The sequence below is a fragment of the Microtus oregoni genome, unplaced genomic scaffold (genome assembly GCF_018167655.1).
Source record: "Microtus oregoni isolate MIOR12 unplaced genomic scaffold, Mior012 000112F_ref0000385, whole genome shotgun sequence".
Lineage (NCBI taxonomy): Eukaryota > Metazoa > Chordata > Mammalia > Rodentia > Cricetidae > Microtus > Microtus oregoni.
This window is the reverse complement of record NW_024544738.1, coordinates 24,500-43,665: the sequence shown is the minus strand read 5'-3', so window position 1 is coordinate 43,665 and position 19,166 is coordinate 24,500. Positions and strand designations below refer to the sequence as shown.

General features: G+C 65.0%; 3 protein-coding genes across 8 annotated transcripts; all 3 read left to right on the top strand.

The window, feature by feature from the left end:
* Positions 1 to 1,364: 1,364 nt before the first annotated feature.
* LOC121443752 (A-kinase anchor protein 17A-like) lies at positions 1,365 to 6,624 on the top strand. The gene is given in 8 exon segments (XM_041645554.1): positions 1,365 to 1,613; positions 1,701 to 2,003; positions 2,175 to 2,523; positions 2,733 to 2,881; positions 4,636 to 4,665; positions 4,667 to 4,720; positions 4,722 to 4,872; positions 5,814 to 6,624. Coding segments are annotated over 8 exon segments (1,863 nt in total). The 5' UTR covers positions 1,365 to 1,437; the 3' UTR covers positions 6,465 to 6,624.
* Positions 6,625 to 6,878: 254 nt separating this feature from the next.
* LOC121443725 (acetylserotonin O-methyltransferase-like) lies at positions 6,879 to 10,499 on the top strand. Its single transcript, XM_041645522.1, is given in 7 exon segments — positions 6,879 to 6,988; positions 7,626 to 7,805; positions 8,235 to 8,566; positions 8,643 to 8,746; positions 8,979 to 9,122; positions 9,661 to 9,783; positions 10,288 to 10,499. Coding segments are annotated over 7 exon segments (1,179 nt in total). The 5' UTR covers positions 6,879 to 6,904.
* Positions 10,500 to 13,763: 3,264 nt separating this feature from the next.
* LOC121443750 (CD99 antigen-like) lies at positions 13,764 to 19,160 on the top strand. Of its 6 annotated transcripts, none has more exons than XM_041645550.1 (9): positions 13,764 to 13,834; positions 14,488 to 14,514; positions 15,128 to 15,172; positions 15,648 to 15,689; positions 16,046 to 16,090; positions 16,457 to 16,573; positions 17,223 to 17,305; positions 18,312 to 18,460; positions 18,758 to 19,160. In XM_041645550.1, exons 1-7 carry the CDS (start codon positions 13,771 to 13,773, stop codon positions 17,279 to 17,281), a joined length of 399 nt encoding a protein of 132 aa, XP_041501484.1. In that variant the 5' UTR covers positions 13,764 to 13,770; the 3' UTR covers positions 17,282 to 17,305; positions 18,312 to 18,460; positions 18,758 to 19,160. The 6 variants fall into 6 exon arrangements, with proteins under 6 accessions (XP_041501484.1, XP_041501483.1, XP_041501482.1 ...); XM_041645549.1 differs by having other exon boundaries at positions 17,940 to 18,460; XM_041645548.1 differs by having other exon boundaries at positions 17,880 to 18,460.
* The last annotated feature ends 6 nt before the right edge of the window (positions 19,161 to 19,166 follow it).

The following is a 19,166-nucleotide window of genomic DNA, read 5'->3' as shown; positions in this document are numbered from 1 at the left end:
TGCGGGGGCGTGGCCAGGGAGGGCGGAGTTAAAGGGCAGAAGGAGGGGGTGTTGGGGGCGTGGCCTGCATGAGGGGTTTATAGAGGGGAGGGCGGGGCCTCAGGGATGGGGCGGAGCCAGTGGGCAGAAGGGGATTAGGATTGACAGGAATAGCCAGGGGCGGGGCTTAGCTGTTGGGGGCGGGGCTCCAGGGCAGGACTGGGACAGGGATTGGCAAGACTGTCAGAGTGGGCGGGGCTGAGACTTCAAGGCCAGGATGGTGGGGCGTGGCCTCAGTGACTTGTTGATTTAGGTGAGGGCGGGGCCTGAGCGATGGGGGCGGAGCCAGAGCGCAGGACGGGGACACGGATTGGTCAGGAGGATGTGGTGGGCGGAGCCAGAGGTCAGGACGGAGACACGGATTGGTCAGGATGATGTAGTGGGCGGAGCTCTCCTGTGTGGGCGGAGCCAGAGGTCAGGCGGGGACAGCGATTGGTCCTGATGACCTTGTGGGCAGAGCTCTCCTGTGGGGGCGGAGCCAGAGCACAGGACGGGGACACGCATTGGCCAGGAGGACGTGGTGGGCGGGGCTCACCCTTGGGGGGCGGAGCCAGAGGGCAGGACGGGGACATGGACTGGTCAGGATGACGTGGTGGGCGGAGCTAGAGGGCAGGGACACTGATGAGCGGGGCTCTCCTGTGGGGGCGGAGCCAGAGCACAGGACGGGGACACGCATTGTCCAGGAGGACGTGGTGGGCGGGGCTCTCCTGTGGGGGCGGAGCCAGAGCGCAGGACGGGGACACGGATTAGTCAGGATGACGTGGTGGGCGGAGCTCCCCTGTGGGGGGCGGAGCCAGAGCACAGGACAGGGACCCGGATTGGCCAGGAGGACATGGTGGGCGGGGCTCTCCTGTGGGGGCGGACCCAGAGCGCAGGACGGGGACATGGATTAGTCAGGATGAAGTGGTGGGCGGGGCTCTCCTGTGGGGCCGGAGCTATAAGGCAGGGGTGGTTGCGGATTGTGAGGGCGGGGCTCACCCTTGGGGGCGGAGCCAGAGGGCTGGGCGGGGACCCGGATTGGTCAGGAAGACGTGGTGGGCGGAGCTAGAGGGCAGGGACACGGATGGGCCTGGAGGGCGGGGCTCTCCTGTGGGGGCGAAGCCAGAGGGCAGGACGGGGACCCAGATTGGCTGGGAGGACGTGGTGGGCGGAGCTCTCCTGTGGGGGCGGAGCCAGAGGGCAGGACGGGGACCCAGATTGGCTGGGAGGACATGGTGGGTGGGGCTAGAAGACAGGGACACGGATGGGAGGGGCTCACCCTTGGGGGTGGAGCCATAGTGCAGGACAGAGACACGGATTGGTCGGGAGGACGTGGTGGGCGGAGCTTCAGGGCGAGGACGATCGGGCGGGGTGGGCGTGTCCCTCACCGGCCCCGCCCCCCCCTCTCCCCCGTCAGCCATGTCGGCGGCCACCATCGTGCACGACCCGTCAGAGGCGGCGCCGCTGTGCCCGGCGCTCGGCCTCTACCTGAAGCCGATCACGAAGCTGGCAATCAGCGTGGCGCTGCCCGCGCGCCGTCTGCCGGGGAAGTCGATCTCCAACTGGGAGGTGATGGAGCAGCTCAAGGCCATGGTGGCGGGGGCGGGGCCCGACGACATCACCGCGGAAGGGGGCGGGGCCTCCATGGCGCCGGCCCCGCCCACCCCGCCGCCCCTGCGGGCGCCGCACGCGCAGTTCTCGTCGCTGCGCATCGCCGAGAGCACGCTGGACTTCATCCGCTTCGAGGGCGAGGTGGAGCAGCGGGCGCTGGTGCGGCCGTTCCTGGCGCAGCTGGACGGCCGAGGCCTCAAGCTCGCGGGGTTCCCGGACCCGCTCCGCGTCCGCGCCGCCAAGTTCCGCCCCGACGCCCCCTCCCGCCACGACTGGGACGCCTTCTTCCGCGACGCCGCCGACATGAACGAGACCCGGCCCGGCGAGAGGCCCGACACCATCCACCTCGAGGGGCTGCCCTGCCGATGGTTCGCGCCCCGCGCCGGCGGCCATGGTGGCGAAGCCACTTCTGCCAGGAGTGAAGCCACTTCCGCCACCACTTCTGCCAGTACTTCGTCCACTTCCGCCAGGAGTGAAGCCACTTCCGCCAGGAGTGAAGCCACTTCCGCCAGCACTTCCGCGAGCACTTCGTCCACTTCCGCCAGCGCTCCGTTTTCCGTGTCCGCCGGGACGGAGCGCCCGAGCGAGGCGGTGCTGCGCCAGGCGTTCTCGGCGTTCGGGGAGATCCGGCAGGTGGACATCCCGATGCTGGACCCGTACCGCGAGGAGATGGCGGCGGTCGGCGGGGTCGGCGGAGGCCTCCGCGTGGGCGGCGGCCTCGGAGGCGGCGGCCGCGGCGGGTTCCACACGTTCGGCTGGGGCGGCGGGCTTCACTTCGAGGCCTACGTGCAGTACCGCGAGTACGCGGGGTTCGTGCGCACCATGGCGGCGCTGCGGGGCGTGAAGCTCATGTACAAGGGCGAGGACGGCAAGGCGGTGGCGTGCGGCATCAAGGTAGGGGGCGGGGCCGCGGGGGGGGCGGGGCTCGTGGGCGGGGCCGTGTGGGCAGGGCGTGGGGCTCGGGTGCGAGGTGATGGGAGTAGGACTCGGGTTCGAGGTGGTGTCATCGGGGCGTGGGGCTCGGGTTCAAGGAGGCGAAGGGACGGTGGGCGGGGTTTCCGGGCGCCGAGGTCACACCCCCACCCCCCCGGCCCCGCCCCCAGGTCTCGTTCGACGCCACCAAGCACCTGAGCGAGGCCTCGATCCGGCGGCGGCAGCTGGAGCGGCAGAAGCTGCGGGAGCTGGAGCTGCAACGCGAGGAGCAGAAGCGGCGGGAGCGCGAGGCGGAAGAGCGGCGGCGGGAGGAGGAGCAGTGAGCGCGGGGGCGGGGCTTCAGGGGCGGGGCGGGGCTGCGCGGGGGCTTCCTGTCCCTCCTGGACTCACTTCCTGTCCCTCCTGGACTCACTTCCTGTCCCTCCTGTGCCCACTTCCTGTCCCTCCTGGACCCACTTCCTGTCCATCTGGGACCCACTTCCTGTCCCCCCAAGACCAACTTCCTGTCCCTCCGGGATCCACTTCCTCTCCATCCGGGACACACTTCCTGTCCCTCCTGGACCCACTTCCTGTCCATCTGGGACCCACTTCCTGTCCCCCCAAGACCAACTTCCTGTCCCTCCGGGATCCACTTCCTCTCCATCCGGGACACACTTCCTGTCCCTCCTGGACCCACTTGCTGTCCCTCCTGTGCCCACTTCCTGTCCCTCCTGTGCCCACTTCCTGTCCCTCCTGGGCCACTTCCTGTCCATCCGGGACCCACTTCTTGTCCATCAGGAACCCACTTCCTGGACCCACTTCCTGTCCCTCCTGTGCCCACTTCCTGTCCCTACTGGGCCACTTCCTGTCCATCCGGGACCCACTTCTTGTACATCAGGAACCCACTTCCTGGACCCACTTCCTGTCCCTCCTGTGCCCACTTCCTGTCCCTCCTGGACCACTTCCTGTCCCTCCTGGACCCACTTCCTGTCCCTCCGGGATCTACTTCCTGTCCCTCCGGGACCCACTTCCTGTCCCTTCTGTGCCCACTTCCTGTCCCTCCTGGACCCACTTCCTGTCCCTCCTGTGACCACCTCCTGTCCCTCCGGAACCCACTTCCTGTCCATCAGGAATGCACTTCCTGTCCCTCCTGTGCCCACTTCCTGTCCCTCCTGTGCCCACTTCCTGTCCCTCCTGGACCCACTTCCTGTCCCTCCTGTGCCCACTTCCTGTCCCTCCTGGACCCACTTCCTGTCCCTCCTGCGCCCACTTCCTGTCCCTCCTGGACCACTTCCTGTCCCTCCTGCACCCACTTCCTGTCCCTCCTGCGCCCACTTCCTGTCCCTCCTGCACCCACTTCCTGTCCATCCGAGACCCACTTCCTGTCCATCCTGAGCCCACTTCCTGTCCCTCCTGCACCCACTTCCTGTCCCTCCTGGACCCACTTCCTGTCCCTCCTGTGCCCACTTCCTGTCCCTCCTGTGCCCACTTCCTGTCCCTCCTGGACCCACTTCCTGTCCCTCCAGTACCCACTTCCTGTCCCTCCTGTGCCCACTTCCTGTCCCTCCTGTGCCCACTTCCTGTCGCCTTGCTTCTGGCCATGATGTGCAAATCCTGGCATGCAAATGAGATCATGAATATGCAAATCCCGGCATGCAAATGGGGTCATGAACACGCAAATCCCGGTATGCAAATGGGGTCGTGAATATGCAAATCCCGGTGTGCGAATGAGGTCCTGGCTGCTCGTGAATATGCAAGCACGGCATGAGCATGCAAATCCCGGCATGCAAATGAGGTCCTGGCTGCTCATTAATATGCAAACTGTAGTATGTAAATCGCCCCCGTGGCGCGCATATGCAAACGAGGCGCTCCTGTGCATGCGGCTCGTAGTATGCAAATGGCCCGTGCTTCATGAATTTGCAAATCCCGGTATGCAGATGAGGTCCTGAATACTCATGCATATGCAGATCATAGTATGTAAATCGCCCCACCCCCATCCCCACCCCCCACCCCCCCCCCCGCAGAGCACTCTGGGAAATGTAGTCCAGAGGCCCCGCCCCTCCCGATGACCTCACCCCGCCCCGCCCCCCGCAGGAAGCAGAAGCAGCTGGAGCAGCAGCAGCGCGCGCCGCCGGGAGGAGAAGCTGCGCCGCCGGGAGCAGCGGGCGCGGGAGCGGGAACAGCCACAGCCGCCGCCGGGCGGAGAAGCAACAGGCTGAGGAGCAGCGGCGCCTGCAGGAGAAGATCCGCACGGAGGAGCGGAAGCTGCTGCTCGCCCAGCGCAACCTGCAGTCGATCCGGCTGGTGGCCGAGCTGCTGGGCCGCGTGGAGGTGCGTATGCAGGCGGTGTCGCACTTGGGCGCGGTGTGTATGCAGGCGGTGTCGCACGTGTGCGCGGTGTGTATGCATGCGGTGTCGCACGTGTGCGCGGTGTGTATGCAGGCGGTGTCGCACGTGTGCGCGGTGTGTATGCAGGCGGGATTGCACGTGTGCATGTATACATGTGGGAGGTGTGTATACACGCGGTGTTGCACTGTGCGTGGTGTGTATGCACGCGGTGTTGCACGTGTGCATGTATACATGTGGGAGGTGTGTATACACGCGGTGTTGCACGTGTGCGCGGTGTGTATGCAGGCGGGGTTGCACGTGTGCGCGGTGTGCGTGTATACATGCGGTGTCGCACGTGTGCGCGGTGTGTATGTGTGTATGCACGTGTGCGCCGTGTCTGCGTATGCATTTGCTGTCGCACGTGTGCGCGGTGGGTGTGTATTCATGTGGTGTCGCATGTGTGCGGGGTGTGTGTATGCATGTGGTGTCGCACGTGTGCGCGGTGGGTGTGTGTGTATGCATGTGGTGTCGCACGTGTGCGCGGTGGGTGTGTGTGTATGCACGTGGTGTCGCACGTGTGCGCGGTGTGTGTCTGCGTATGCATTTGGTGTCGCACGTGTGCACGGTGTGTGTGTGTATACACGTGGTGTCGCACGTGTTCGCGGTGTGTGTGTATACACGCGGTGTCGCACATGTGCACTCCCAGCACTCTGGGACACGGAGTCCGCAGGACCCTGAGGCCCCGCCCCTCGCCCCAGGCCCCGCCCCCGACGACCCCACCCCGCTCCCCCCCGCCCCCGTGCGACCCCCGCAGTGCACTCTGGGAAATGTAGTCCACCGCAGCCCCGAGGCCCCACCCCCGCGGCCGCGTACACCCTCGGCGTCCCGCGTGCGCCCGAGTCCCGGGTCCCGAGTGCGAGTCTCCCCTCCCCCCCCCCCCGCAGGCCGCGAAGCTGCAGCAGCGCCGCCAGCACCGCGCGCGCCAGGAGGAGCAGGAGCGGCGCCGCCTGCAGGAGGCCGAGCTGTGCCGCGTGGAGGAGAAGGCGCGGGCGCTGGGGCTGCAGCGGCGGGAGCGCGAGCTGAGGCGGCGCCTGCTCTCCCTGCTGCTCGGACAGCGCCCGGCCGCCGGCGACTCGAACCCGGGACCCGGCGCCAACGACGCCGCCTCCTCGAATCCAGAACCCGGCGCCAACGACGCCCTCCTGCGGCCCGTGCTCGACATCCTGCACCGCGTGACCCACGCGCGGGCGCCCCCACCGCCCCCGACACCGCCGTTGCCGCCGCAGGACTCGAACCCCGAACCTGCAACGGCGGCGGCGGCGCAGGACTCGAACCCCGAACCCAAGATGGCGCCCGAGAACGCGACGCCTAAGCCAGGCGCGGACGCCGCGTCGACCCCGACCCGCGACCGCGGCGGCGGCGAGCGCGACAAGGGCGACCACCGGGGGCCCGAGTGCGAGGAGTCGCGCGGCGGCCATCGCCGTCGTCGCAGTCTCCGCCGCCGGAGCAGCCACAGCCACGGGCACCACGGGCACGGCCGCCGTTCTCGGTCCCGGTCGCGGTCACCGCGGAGGCGCGGGGCGTGGACCCGGTGAGGACGGCCGGATGGACGGACGGCCCCGGGGCATGCTGGGAACCGGGTCCGAGTGCGAGGTTTTTTTTTTTTTTTTTTTTTGTTTCCGCCCCGGGTGCGGATTCGAATCCCTGGGAAGATGGCCGCCCCCATTCCCCCCCCACCAGGTCGTTTGAGATTTTTTTTTTTCCCCGCCCCAGGTGCGAATTCGAATCCTCTGTGACCGCGCGGACTCCGCCTGGGTTCAATAAGGTCGTTGCCCCCCCTGCGCCCGGCGTCTGCGGTGTGGTCTCTGGGCGGGGTGCTGGGTGCTGGGTGATCTGGGTGCTGGGTGATCCGGGTGCTGGGTAATCTGGGTGCTGGGTGCTAGGTTATCCTGGTGCTGGGTGACCCGGGTGCTGCGCTGAGTCCCCCCCCCCGCCCATCCCAGATCGACCTAGCACCCAGCACCCGGGGCCGACGATGGCCGAGGCCGCGGACGGGGACCCCGAGGACGGGGATTTCCCTCTCCTCATGGACTACGCGCACGGCTTCATGGTCTCGCAGGTGGGTGCTGCGCTCAGTCCTCCCCGGGGTGCTGCGCTGAGTCCCTGGCCGCTGTGCCCTGGGCTGCCTTTCCCTGGGTGCTATACTTGGTCCTTCTCTGGGTGCTGCGCTGAGTCTCCCTCCTGGGCCGTCCTAACTCCCTTAAGAGTCAGGTGCTGAGTGCTGAGTTCCCCCGGGTGCTGCGCTCAGTCCTCCCCGGGATGCTGCTCTGAGTCCCTGGAGAAAAAGGTGCTGGGTGCTGAGTCCCCCAGGGTGCTGGGTGCTGAGTCCCCCCCTGGGTGCTGTGTTCAGTCCCATTGGGTGTTGGACTAAGTCACCCCAGGTGCTGCACCGAGTCCGCTGAGACGAAGGTGCTGGGTGCTGAGTCCACCCATGTGCTGCGCTCCGTGTCCCTGGCTGCTGGGTGCTGGGTCCTCCATCCGGGTGCTGCGCTGAGTCCCCCCAGGGTGCTGTGCTCAGTCCCCCCCGGGTACTGCGCTCCGTCCCCCCCAGGTGCTGCGCTCAGTACCCCCCCCCGGGTGCTGCGCTCAGTCCCCCCGGGTGCTGTGCTCAGTCCCTCCGGGTGCTGTGCTCAGTCCCCCCGGGTGCTGTGCTCAGTCCCCCCGGGTGCTGCGCTGAGTCCCCCTACGCCCCCCAGGTCCTGTTCACGGCCTCCGACCTTGGCCTGTTCGAGGCCCTGGCCGCGGGGCCCCTCGAAACCGCCGCGGTTGCCCGGGCCCTGGGTTCGAGTCCTCGGGGGACGCGGCGGCTGCTGGACGCCTGCGCAGGGCTGGGGCTCCTGAGCGCGGAAGACGGCGGGGGCGGAGGAGGTGATGACGTCACAGGGGGCGGGGCCTGGGGGTCGCGGGGGCGGGGTCTGGGGTGGTGACGTCACTGGGGGCGGGGCCTGGGGGTCACGGGGGTGGGGCCTGGAAGGAGGTGATGACATCACTGGGGGGCGGGGCCTGGGAGAAGGCGGAACCTGGAAGGAGGTGATGATGATGTCACCAGGGGCGGGGCCTGGAGGTCATAGGGGCGGAGCCTGGGAGGAGGAGGCGACGTCGTGGGGGCGGGGCATTTAGGTGATGTCATCATGGGGGCGGGGTCCAGGAGGAGGGGATGATGTCACGGGGGCGGGGCTGGGCGATGATGACATCATAGGGGAGGGGAACGGGGGCGGGGCGAGGGGAAGACGATGTCATCCCACTCCAGGCCCCGCCCACCCGATGACGTCGCCCTCCACCCGGCCCCGCCCCTGTCCCCGCAGGCCACGCCCCCGATGACATCATCGCCCCGGCCCCGCCTTCTCTCCCCGCAGGCCCCGCCCCCAATGACCTCGCCCTTCCCGCAGTCCCCGCCCCTTCTCGCGGGCCCCGCCCCCGATGACATCATCGCCCCGGCCCCGCCCCCTCTCCCCGCAGGCTCCGCCTTCTCCCTCACGCGTCTCTCGCGCCGGTTCCTGCTGGCGGGCAGCCCCCTGTCTCAGCGCGCGATGCTGCGCTACCTGGCCGGGACGACGGCGCGGTGCTGGGGCCAGCTGGGCGGGGCCGTGCGGTAGGGGCGGGGCCTGGGGTGGACGGGGCCTATGGGGGCGGGGCCGTGCGGTAGGGGCGGGGCCTGGGGTGGGCGGGGCCGTGCAGTAGGGGCGGGGCCTGGGGTGGGCGGGCCCTGCTAGAATGGGTGGGGCCAGCGGAACGGGGCGGGGCCTGGGGTGGGCGGGGCATCGGGTGCTCACGGCCTTTGACCTCTCGGAGTTCAGGGTCATCTGTGACGTCGGCGGTGAGGCCCGGCCCCCGGGGTGCTGCGAAGAGTCCTCCCCTCTCCCCTGGGTGCTGCGCTGAGTCCTCCCCTCTCCCCTGGGTGCTGCGCTGAGTCCTCCTTTCTCTCCTAGGTGCTGCGCTGAGTATTCCCCTCCCCCCGGGTGCTGCGCTGAGTCCTCCTCTCTTCCCCGGGTGCTGCGCTGAGTCCTCCCCTCCCCCCGGGTGCTGCGCTGAGTCCCCCCGTCCCCCAGGCGGCTCCGGAGCCCTGGCCGCGGCCTGTGCCCGCCTCCACCCCGCCAGCTCCGTGTCCGTGTTCGACACCCGCGACGTCGTCGCTGCCGCCCGCGCCCACTTCCGGCGCCCACGGGGGGACCCGCCCGTCCGCTTCCTGGGAGGTGGGCCAGGGGCGGGGCCTGGGGCGGGTCACGTCCTGTTTCCTGTCCGGGCACTTCCTGTTTCCTGTCCGGGCACTTCCTGTGTCCTGTCTGGGCACTTCCTGTGTTTTCTCCGGGCACTTCCTGTGTCCTGCCCGGGCATTTCCTGTTTCCTGTCCGGGCACTTCCTGCTTCCTATGTTTCCTCTTCGGGCACTTCCTGTGTCCTGTCCGGGCACTTCCTGTGTCCTGTCCGGGCACTTCCTGTTTCCTGCACGGGCGCTTCCTGTGTCCAGTCTGGGAGCTTCCTGCGTCCTGTGCGGGCGCTTCCTGTGCGCTTCCTGTGTCCAGTCTGGGCGCTTCCTGTATCCTGTGCGGGCACTTCCTGTGTCCTGTGCGGGCACTTCCTGTGTCCTGTCCGGGCACTTCCTGTATCGGGTGGGCGGGCCCCCGCCCCGCCCGCCTGTCCATCACGCATCGGGGGATGGGATTTCTCCGCCCCATCACCCCCGTGACCCCGGAGGCCCCGCCCCCTGACCCCTTGACCCCTTGACCCCCAGGCGACTTCTTCCGGTCCCCGCTCCCGCGCGCCGACCTATACATCCTGGCCCGGGTCCTGCACGACTGGACGGACGCAGACGCCGCGCAGCTGCTGGGGAGGATCGGGCGCGCGGGCGGACCGGGTCAGCAGCGGCGGGCGGGAGCCGGTCGGGGGTCGCAGGGGTCGCGGGGGTGGTCGCGGGGGTCACGGACGTCGGCCGGAGGTCACGGGGGTCACCCAGGAGGAACCGAGTTCAAACAGGGGTCATGGAACCCGTGGGGTCATGGAGGGGGTCGCAGAGGTCACCCGGGACCACGGAGATCGAGGCGTCGCAGAGGTCACACAGAGGTCACCCAGGCGTCACGGGAGTCACAGAGGTCGCACAGAGGTCACACAGAGGTCATGGGTACACAGGGTCACATGGGTCACCCAGAGGTCACCCAGGGATTAAGGGGGTCACGCAGAGGTCACACAGAGGTCATGGGGTCACAGGGGTCACCCATGGGTCACCAAAAGGTCACCCAGGGATTAAGGGGGTCAAAGTGGTCACCCAGAGGTCGCCCATGGGTCACACAGAGGTCATGGGGTCACAGGGGTCACCCAGAGGTCACGGGGTCACCACGGGCGTCCCCCCGTCACCCCCCAGACTCTGCCGTCCTCCTGGTCGAGGCCGTGCTGACCCCCGGGGGCCGCGGCCCGGCGCGCGCGCTGCTCCTATCGCTGACGATGCTGCTGCAGACGCGCGGCCGCGAGCGCACGGAGGCCGAGTTCCACGCCATGGCCGCCGCCGCAGGCTTCTCCCGCAACAGGCGCCACCCTACCGGGGGCGACCTTGAGGTCATGCTGGCCAGGAAGTGAGGTAATCGGGGCGGGGCGGGGCGGGGCCAATAAAGCGACTTCCTGTGTGAGGGACCCACTTCCTGTCCCTCCTGTGCCCACTTCCTGTCCCTCCTGTGCCCACTTCCAGTCCCTCCTGTGCCCACTTCCTTTCCCTCCTGTGCCCACTTCCTGTCCCTCCTGTGACCACTTCCTGTCCCTCCTGGACCCACTTCCTGTCCCTCCTGTGACCACTTCCTGTCCCTCCTGGACCTACTTCTTGTCCCTTCTGTGCCTACTTCCTGTCCCTCCGGGACCCATTTCCTGTCCCTCCTGTGCCCACTTCCTGTCCCTCCTGGACCCACTTCCTGTCCCTCCTGTGCCCACTTCCTGTCCCTCCTGTGCCCACTTCCAGTCCCTCCTGTGCCCACTTCCTTTCCCTCCTGTGCCCACTTCCTGTCCCTCCTGTGACCACTTCCTGTCCCTCCTGGACCCACTTCCTGTCCCTCCTGTGACCACTTCCTGTCCCTCCTGGACCTACTTCTTGTCCCTTCTGTGCCTACTTCCTGTCTCTCCTGTGCCCACTTCCTGTCCCTCCTCCGCCCACTTCCTGTCCCTCCTGAACCCACTTCCTGTCCCTCCTGAACCCACTTCCTGTCCATAACCAGCTTCCTGTCCCTCCTGTGCCCACTTCCTGTCCCTCCTGTGCCCACTTCCTGTCCCTCCTGTGCCCACTTCCTGTCCCTCCTGTGCTCACTTCCTGTCCCTCCTGTGCCCACTTCCTGTCCCTCCTGTGCTCACTTCCTGTCTCTCTGGGACCCACTTCCTGTCCCTCCGGGACCCACTTCCTGTCTCTCCTGGACCCACTTCCTGTCCCTCCTGTGCCCACTTCCTGTCCCTCCAATACCAACTTCCTGTCCATCTGGGACCCACTTCCTGTCGCCACCGCACGGCCCTCTGGGAAACGGAGTCCCACAGCTGGCGTGTGATGGTCCCGCCCCCCGACAGGAAGTGGGTGTCCTCCCGCCCCCCCACAGGCAGGAAGTGAACAGGATTACCCCGCCCACCACCTGCCAATCACGTGACACCCGACCTGGGCGGACCCCAGTTCTGATGATTGACAGCGGGGGGCGGTGGGGGCGGGCCCGACCCGAGAGTGACGTCATCGGGAGGCGGGGCCACCCCCCCCTCCGCCGCTGATTGACAGCCACACACACCAACCAGGCTCAAAAATACCTTTTCCTTTATTGGCGGGCGATGTCCCTCCGCGAGCAGCGGCGACGTCGTAAGTGGGGGATCAAGGGTCGGGGGTGGGGGGGGTGGTGGGGGGCGGGGCGATCTCTCTACATGGTAGAAAATGGCGTCACATGACGGATGGCGGCGTCCGGCGGGGGCGGGGCCTACGCAAGATGTGGGGAGGGGGGGAGGAGGCACGCGGCGCGAAATGGCTGGAGGCGGTGGTGATGTCATCGGGCGGTGATGTCATCGGGCTTTGATGTCATCGGGCGGCGACGTCATCATTCGGGCGGTGACATCATCGTTCGGGCGGCGACATCATCATTTGGGCGGCGTGATGTCGTCGGGCAGTGTGATGTCATCGGGCGGCGACGTCATTGGGCGGTGATGTCATCATTCCGGCGGCGACGTCATCGGGTGGTGATGTCATCGGGCAGCGACGTCATTGGGCGGTGATGTCGTCGGGCGGTGATGTCATCATTCGGGCGACGACGTCATCAGGTGGTGATGTCATCGGGCGGTTACGTCATCGGAAACCCCAGGGGCCGAGGGCGTCCATGGCAGGGGGTGTGGCCTGCTGGGAGAGAGGGGGCGGGGCCGGGTCAGGGTGGGCGGGGATATGCAAATGAGCTGGGCAAGGGGGAAATAAGCAAAAAGTGAAAATCCATCAAGCAATGAAATTCATGCAAATTTATGCAGGTTTATGCAAATTCGCACGCATCTATGCAGATTTATGCAAATTGATTCGGGTCCAAGCGCAGATAGACCCCACCCGGTGGGAGGGGCCCCCCAAATATTTAAATCCGCATGCAAATGAGCCACCGAAATTTTAAATTTCCCAATTAAATATGTTTCAGCGCGGTCTCTCCAGAGTCCAAGGTCAGAGGTCGAGGCCGCTGAGGTCACTTCCTGTCCCCCGAGGACTCCGCCCCCTCCCCTGGGGTCACAGGGTCATGAGAGGTCAAGACGAGGACAGGGAGTCTTGGGTGGGTCAGGCAGGGGTCACAGGGAGGTCAGGGGGAGGTCAGGGCATCAGGCAGGAGTCACTGGGAGGTCGGGCGTCAGGGAGGGGTCACGGGGAGGTCAGGGGGAGGTCGGGGGTAAGGCAGGGGTTATGGGGAGGTCATGGGTCACGGGGGAAGGGTGAGGGGTCACGTCTTTTTTTTTTTTTTTACCATCGCGAAGTCAATCAACCAACGCGGCAGATATTTTTTTTTTTTTTCCCGTCCTCACCCGCGGGTGACGTCACGGGGGCGAGTGGGGATCCGGGGGGGCGGGGCGTGACGTCACGGGGGCGGGGCGCGGGGGTCAGAGGCCGTGGTCGCAGAAGACATCGCAGCAGATGTACCAGAGGATGACATAGAGGATGAGGAGGATGGCGAAGATGAAGAGCGCGACCAGCAGCGCCTTGGTCACGGGCGACACCAGCGACTGCATCGTGACGTCACCCCGGCGCGACCCCCCCCCCCCCCCCCGTGACGCCGGAGGCGGGACTTCCGGCCACCGCGCCGCACCGGAAAACCTGAGTACTACAAAGATGGCGGAACGGGCGCCTCAGAGCCCAGGGAAAGGGCACTTCGGGTCGACCCTAAGCACTTCCGGTCCCAGCCGCTGAGCCTCCTGGGAATTGTAGTTTCCGGGATCTGATACGGAGGCTTAGAGCCCAGGGAAAGGGCACTGCCTGTGCCTGCGCCGAGCACTTCCGTTCCCAGCCGCCGAGCCTCCTGGGAATTGTAGTTTCGGCGACCCAAAACGGACCCTAGGAGCTAAAAAAAACCCACTTCCGGTGCAATTTTGAACACTTCCGGTCCTGGCCGCCGAGCACCATGGGAAATGTAGTTTCCCAGACCCGAAACGGAGTCTCACCGCATAGGGCAAGGCACTTCCTGTGCCTGTGCCGAGCACTTCCGGTCCCAGCCGCCGAACCTCCTGGGAAATGTAGTTTCCCGGACCCGATACGGAGCCTTAGAGCCCAGGGAAAGGGCACTTCCGGTTTCGACCCTAAGCACTTCCCGTCCCGGCCGCCGAGGCTCCTGGGAAATGTAGTTCCCGCCCGCCCTCAATCACGGCCGTGGTCATGGCTCCCGCGCTCCTGCTCCTCTTTGCGTTTGCGCTGCTCGAAGGCCTCGGCCAGGGCCAGGGTGAGCGGGGTCGGGGCGGGGTCAGGGGTCAGGGGCCGCGGCGGGGTCAGGGGTCGCGGCGGGGGTCACGGCGGGGTCGCGGCGGGGTTCGGGTTCCGCGCATGGGGCCGCTGCGGGCGCCTAGGAGTCCGCGCCTCCGCCTCCCTCCCCTTCGCCATCAATCCCCGGCCGCAGCTCCCGCCGCGGCGCGCGTGGGGAACGCTGGAAAATTTTTTGCCGCCGCCGCCGCCGCCGAGGATTTTTTTTTTTCTGTTTTTGGGGTTTTTTTTGAAATTTTTTATTTTTTGGAATTTTTTTTTTTTCTTTTTAAAAACTTTTGGGGCGCGGCTGCTCCCGGCATGCCGTGCGCCACGCCCACACCCCCGCCCCCCCACTCCAGGACCCACGTGACTCTGGCCCCGCCCCTCGCCCCTCCCACTCCGGACCGCGTTCTCGTGAAGTCAATCAACCAACCCCAAGGGGCGGCAATTCCCGGGGAGGAAGGGGCGGGGTCACGTGACACCGTGACTCAGGGCCGGGCGGGTGCAGCCCTGGGCGTCAGCATGGGTGGAGGGGGAAAAAAAATGACTCACAGGTTGTGACATTTTTTAATTTTTAATATATTTTTTTAATTTTTAATTTTTTTTAATTTTTAATTATCTTTTTCCTTCCAGATTTCGACCTCTTGGACGCGCTTGATGGTGAGTGGGGGGGGGGGGGCGGGGCGGGGCCGAGGCTTCCAGCCAAAAAAAAAAAAAAACCGGGAAATTCCGGTCTTAAAAATTAATAAATAAATAATAAATAAATGAAAACAAATAAATAAATGGAAAATTTCCATTTCAGGAAAAAAAAAAGGAAAATGAAGGCATGAAATATTTGTGAGGCAAAAATGAAATTTTTTCGTTCGTCTATTTTTTTTTGGAACAAATCTTTTTTGATCAATTTTTTAATAAGTTTAATAAAATTTTTAATATTTAATATTAAATGAATTTAATAAAAAATGTTCAAAAACATGAAGAAATGAAATTTTTTTTCAGGGGAGGAGGCAAAAGTGAAGTTTTTTCATTCACCTGTTTTTTTTTGGAACAAATCTTTTTTAACAAATTTTTTGATAAGTTTAATAAAACTTTTAACATTTAATATTAACAAATAAATCTAATAAAATTTTTAATATTTAATATTAAATAAATCTAATAAATTTTTTAACATTTTTAATAAATAAATTTAATTTAATATTTAATAATCAATAGATTTAATAAAATATTTAATATTTAATGAATTTAATAAAATTTTCCTGGTTTTTTCCCCCCCCAGAACCGAAGAAGCCGACGTCGCCGCCTAAGAAGCCTCCGCCATCGGGTGAGGTCGTGGTGTGGGGAAACTGAGGCAGCGACTGGGGGACCCCGCCCCCCCCTCCCTTCACTTCCGGTTTGCTAATTTATGCTAACGACCTCGAACCCCTCGGGCTTTGCAGGGCGGTATGCAAATGTTTGCTAACGACCGGGTATGTAAATGCATGCTAATAGGAGGCCGCGCTGGCGTGTGCTAGGTGAGTGTGGCTTATGCAAATCAGCCCCATTTGCATGGCTCGCCGCTATGCAAATCCATGCAAATGAGCCCGGGGAGACACACGATCCGCTTATGTAAATATATGCTAATCGAACTGCCGGTAATTTATGCAGATGCATGCTAATGACCAGTTGCTAATGAGACTCCTGCCACGTAAATCCACGCTAATTTATGCGAATCAGGCCATTTCCTTGGCTCCGTATGCTGATCCATGCTGATTTTATGCAAATCCATGCTAATTTTGTGCAAATCCGTCCCCTCCCAGGCGACTTCAACACGGACCTGGAAGACGCCACCGGGGGCAAAGGTGAGGCCACGCCCACTGTGATGTCATAGCCCCGCCCACCTGCGATGTCACCGCCCCGGTGATGTCATAGCCACACCCGTGATGTCATGGCCACGCCCACTGTGATGTCATAGCCCCGCCTACCTGTGGTGTCGCAACCCTGGTGGTCATAGCCCCGCCCACGGCAGTTTTGTGGCCCCGCCCACCCGTGATGTCGAGACCCTGGTGATGTCATAGCCCCACCCACCTGTGATGTCATAGCCCCTCCCACGGCAATGTCATGGCCCCGCCCTCCTGTGGTGTCATAGCCCCGCCCACTGTGATGACGTCATCGCCGCGCAGGCCCCGCCCACAGTGACGTCCTTTCTCCTACCCAGGTGGAGGCCAAGGACCCCAAGGGGAGGAGGAGCCTGAGGCGGACGGTGAGGACTCAGCGCAGCACCCGGGGGGGGGGGAGGGGAGGGGAGGACTCAGTGCAGCACCCGGGGGGGGGGGGGGGAGGACTCAGCACAGCACCTGGGGGAGAGGGGAGGACTCAGCGCAGCACCCGGGGGTGAGGGGAGGACTCAGTTCAGCACCCGGGGGGGGGAGGACTCAGCACAGCACCCGGGTTAGGGGAGGACTCAGCGCAGCACCCGGGGGAGAGGGGAGGACTCAGCGCAGCACCTGGGAGTACCGAGCACAGCACCCAGGGGGAAAAGAGGACTCGGTGCAGCACCCAGTGAAGGGAAAGACTCAGCACAGCACCCGGGAGTACCGAGCACAGCACCCGCCCCCCCACCCCGCAGGCTCCGCCCCCCAGGGCCTGGTCCCCGGCCTCATTGGGGCCGCGGTGGCCGCGGTCACCGGCGCCGGCTGGAGCTTCATCGCCTACCAGAGGCGGAGGCTGTGCTTCCGGGAGCGCGGTGAGGATGGGGGCGGGGCCTAGGGGAGGGGGCAGGGCCTAGGGTGAGGGGCGGGGCCAGGAGTGAGGGGCGGAGCCTAGGGGGTGAGGGGCGGGGCCAGGGGTGGTGCCAGGCTGAGGGGGCGGGGCCTCGGAGAGCGTGAGGGGCAGGGTTTCCAGGCCTAAGAGGGGGCGTGGCCTATGGGGCGAGGGGGCGGGGCTTCCTCTGATGACGGCCGCGTCCCTTCCCGCCCACCTCCCTGGCTCCGCCCCAGCGCAGGCCAATGAGGTCCTAGCGCTCGCACTCGCGGTCCCCTTCCCGGCCGTGCCTGGGGGAGGGGCGGGACAGGAAGTGACGTCATTAGCCCCGCCCCCACCCTGGTCGGCCCTGCCCACTCCAGAAGTTCCACAGGAAGCTCACGTCCCGGTTTGTCCCGCCCACTCCGGTTAGCCCCGCCCACCCCGGCATTTCCCAACTCCCGTTAGCCCCGCCCACAATGGAAATCCCCGTCCCCTGTTTAGCCCCGCCCACTCTACAATATCCCACCCGGCTAGCCCCGCCCACCCCGGCATTTCCCTTGTCCCAGTCGGCCCCGCCCACCCCGTCCGGCCCCGCCCCCTCACCATCCACACTTAGCCCCGCCCACTCTGATATCCCCCATCCCTACTAGCCCCGCCCACTCAAGTTAGCACCACCCATCCCTGGAATACGCAGAACTCGGTCATGTGACACAGCGACAGGAACGTGCAGAAGGTGCGGTGGGCGGGGGCCTGCCAGGGGGAGGGGGCGGGGCAGTGGGCGGGGCCTGGCGGGGGTCACTTCCGGCCGTCCCAGCAGCCCACTTCCTGTCCCTCCTGGACCCACTTCCTATCCTTCCTGGACCACTTCCTGTCCCTCCTGTGCCCACTTCCTATCCCTCCTGCGCCCACTTCCTGTCCCTCCTGGACCCACTTCCTGTCCCTCCTGCGCCCACTTCCTGTCCCTCCTGGACCCGCTTCCTGTCCCTCCGGAACCCACTTCCTGTCCCTCCGGGACCCACTTCCGGTCGCCACCGCAAAGCCCCATGGGAAACGTAGTCCTGCACAGCAGGGACACAGAAACCCCCACTTCCGGTTCTTGTCCCAGAGCATTCTGGGAAATGTAGTCCCACACCGCAGGGCCCCCAGACACCCCCAATTCCTGCCACTGACGCAGGGCATTCTGGGAAATGTAGTCCCAGACAGCCGGGCCACATAAAACCCACTTCCGGTCACTGACGCACTGGATGCTGGGAAATGTAGTCCCACACAGCGAACTCACATAAACCCACTTCCTGCCACTGACGCAGGGCACTCTGGGAAACGTAGTCCCAGTCCCCAGGGACACAGACACCCACTTCCGACCACAGGCGCAATGGATGCTGGGAACCGTAGTCCCACAGAGCCAGGGCCCAGGGCTCCACTTCTGCCTCTGATGTAGCGCATTCTGGGAAATGGAGTCCACAGCGCCCAGAGTCCGCGCCCCCGAAGACCTCACCCGCCCACCACGACCCTGTGTGACCCCGCAGAGCACTCTGGGAAACGTAGTCCCGCCCACGCTGCCGGGCCCCAGCGACCCCCCCAGACTTCCTGCCACTGACGCACGGGATGCTGGGAAATGTAGTCCCGCACATCCAGGTCCCGGGAACCCCCACTTCCGGTCGCCATCCCAGGGCACTCTGGGAAATGTAGTCCCGCACATCCAGGTCCCGGGAACCCCCCACTTCCGGTCGCCGTCCCAGGGCACTCTGGGAAACGTAGTCCCGCCCCCGCGCCGGGGCCCCGCCCCCTCACCTTCCTCGGCGACTCCGCCCCCTTGCAGCAGAGGATGTCCCGGGCCGCGGAAGTGATGTAGCTGTCCCAGGACTGGCACAGGAAGGCGGGATCCAGGGTCAGGTTCCGGAACAGCGGGGCTGGGGAGGGGGGGCGGGGCCGGGGTGACGTCATCGGGGGCGGGGCCGGGGCGACGTCATCGGGGACCCACGGGGGGGGGGGGGGGGGGGGGGGGCGGGGGGACTCAGCCCCCAGCACCCGGGGAGGACTCAGCACCTAGCACCCAGGGAGGACTCAGCTCCCAGCACCCAGGGAGGACTCAGCCCCCAGCACCCCGGGATGGACCCCGAATGACTGACAGCGGGGAGAGGGGGCGGGGCCACGTCACGTACCCGGCCGTGACGTCATCGCGCAGGCCAGGGGCGGCGCCAGCGCCAGAAGCAGCAGCAGCAGCAGCCGCAGGGCGGCCATGGCCTCAGCACAGCACCCAGGAGGACTCAGCGCAGCACCTAGCACCTGGAAGGGCTGAGCACAGCACCCAGGAGGACCAAGTACAGCACCTAACACTTGGAAGGACTCAGCACAGCACCTGGGGACTCAACATAGCACCCAGAAGGACTCAGCGCAGCACCGAGGACCTGGAAGGACTCAGCACAGCACCCAGAAGGACTCAGCGCAGCACCTAGGACCTGGAAGGACTCAGCACAGCACCCAGGAGGACTGAGCACAGCACTCAGCACCCGGGATGAGGAAGTCCCGCCCCCCCCGTGTGGTGATTGACAGGCGACACTGACGCGGAGGATTCTGGTTTTTTTTTTTTTATT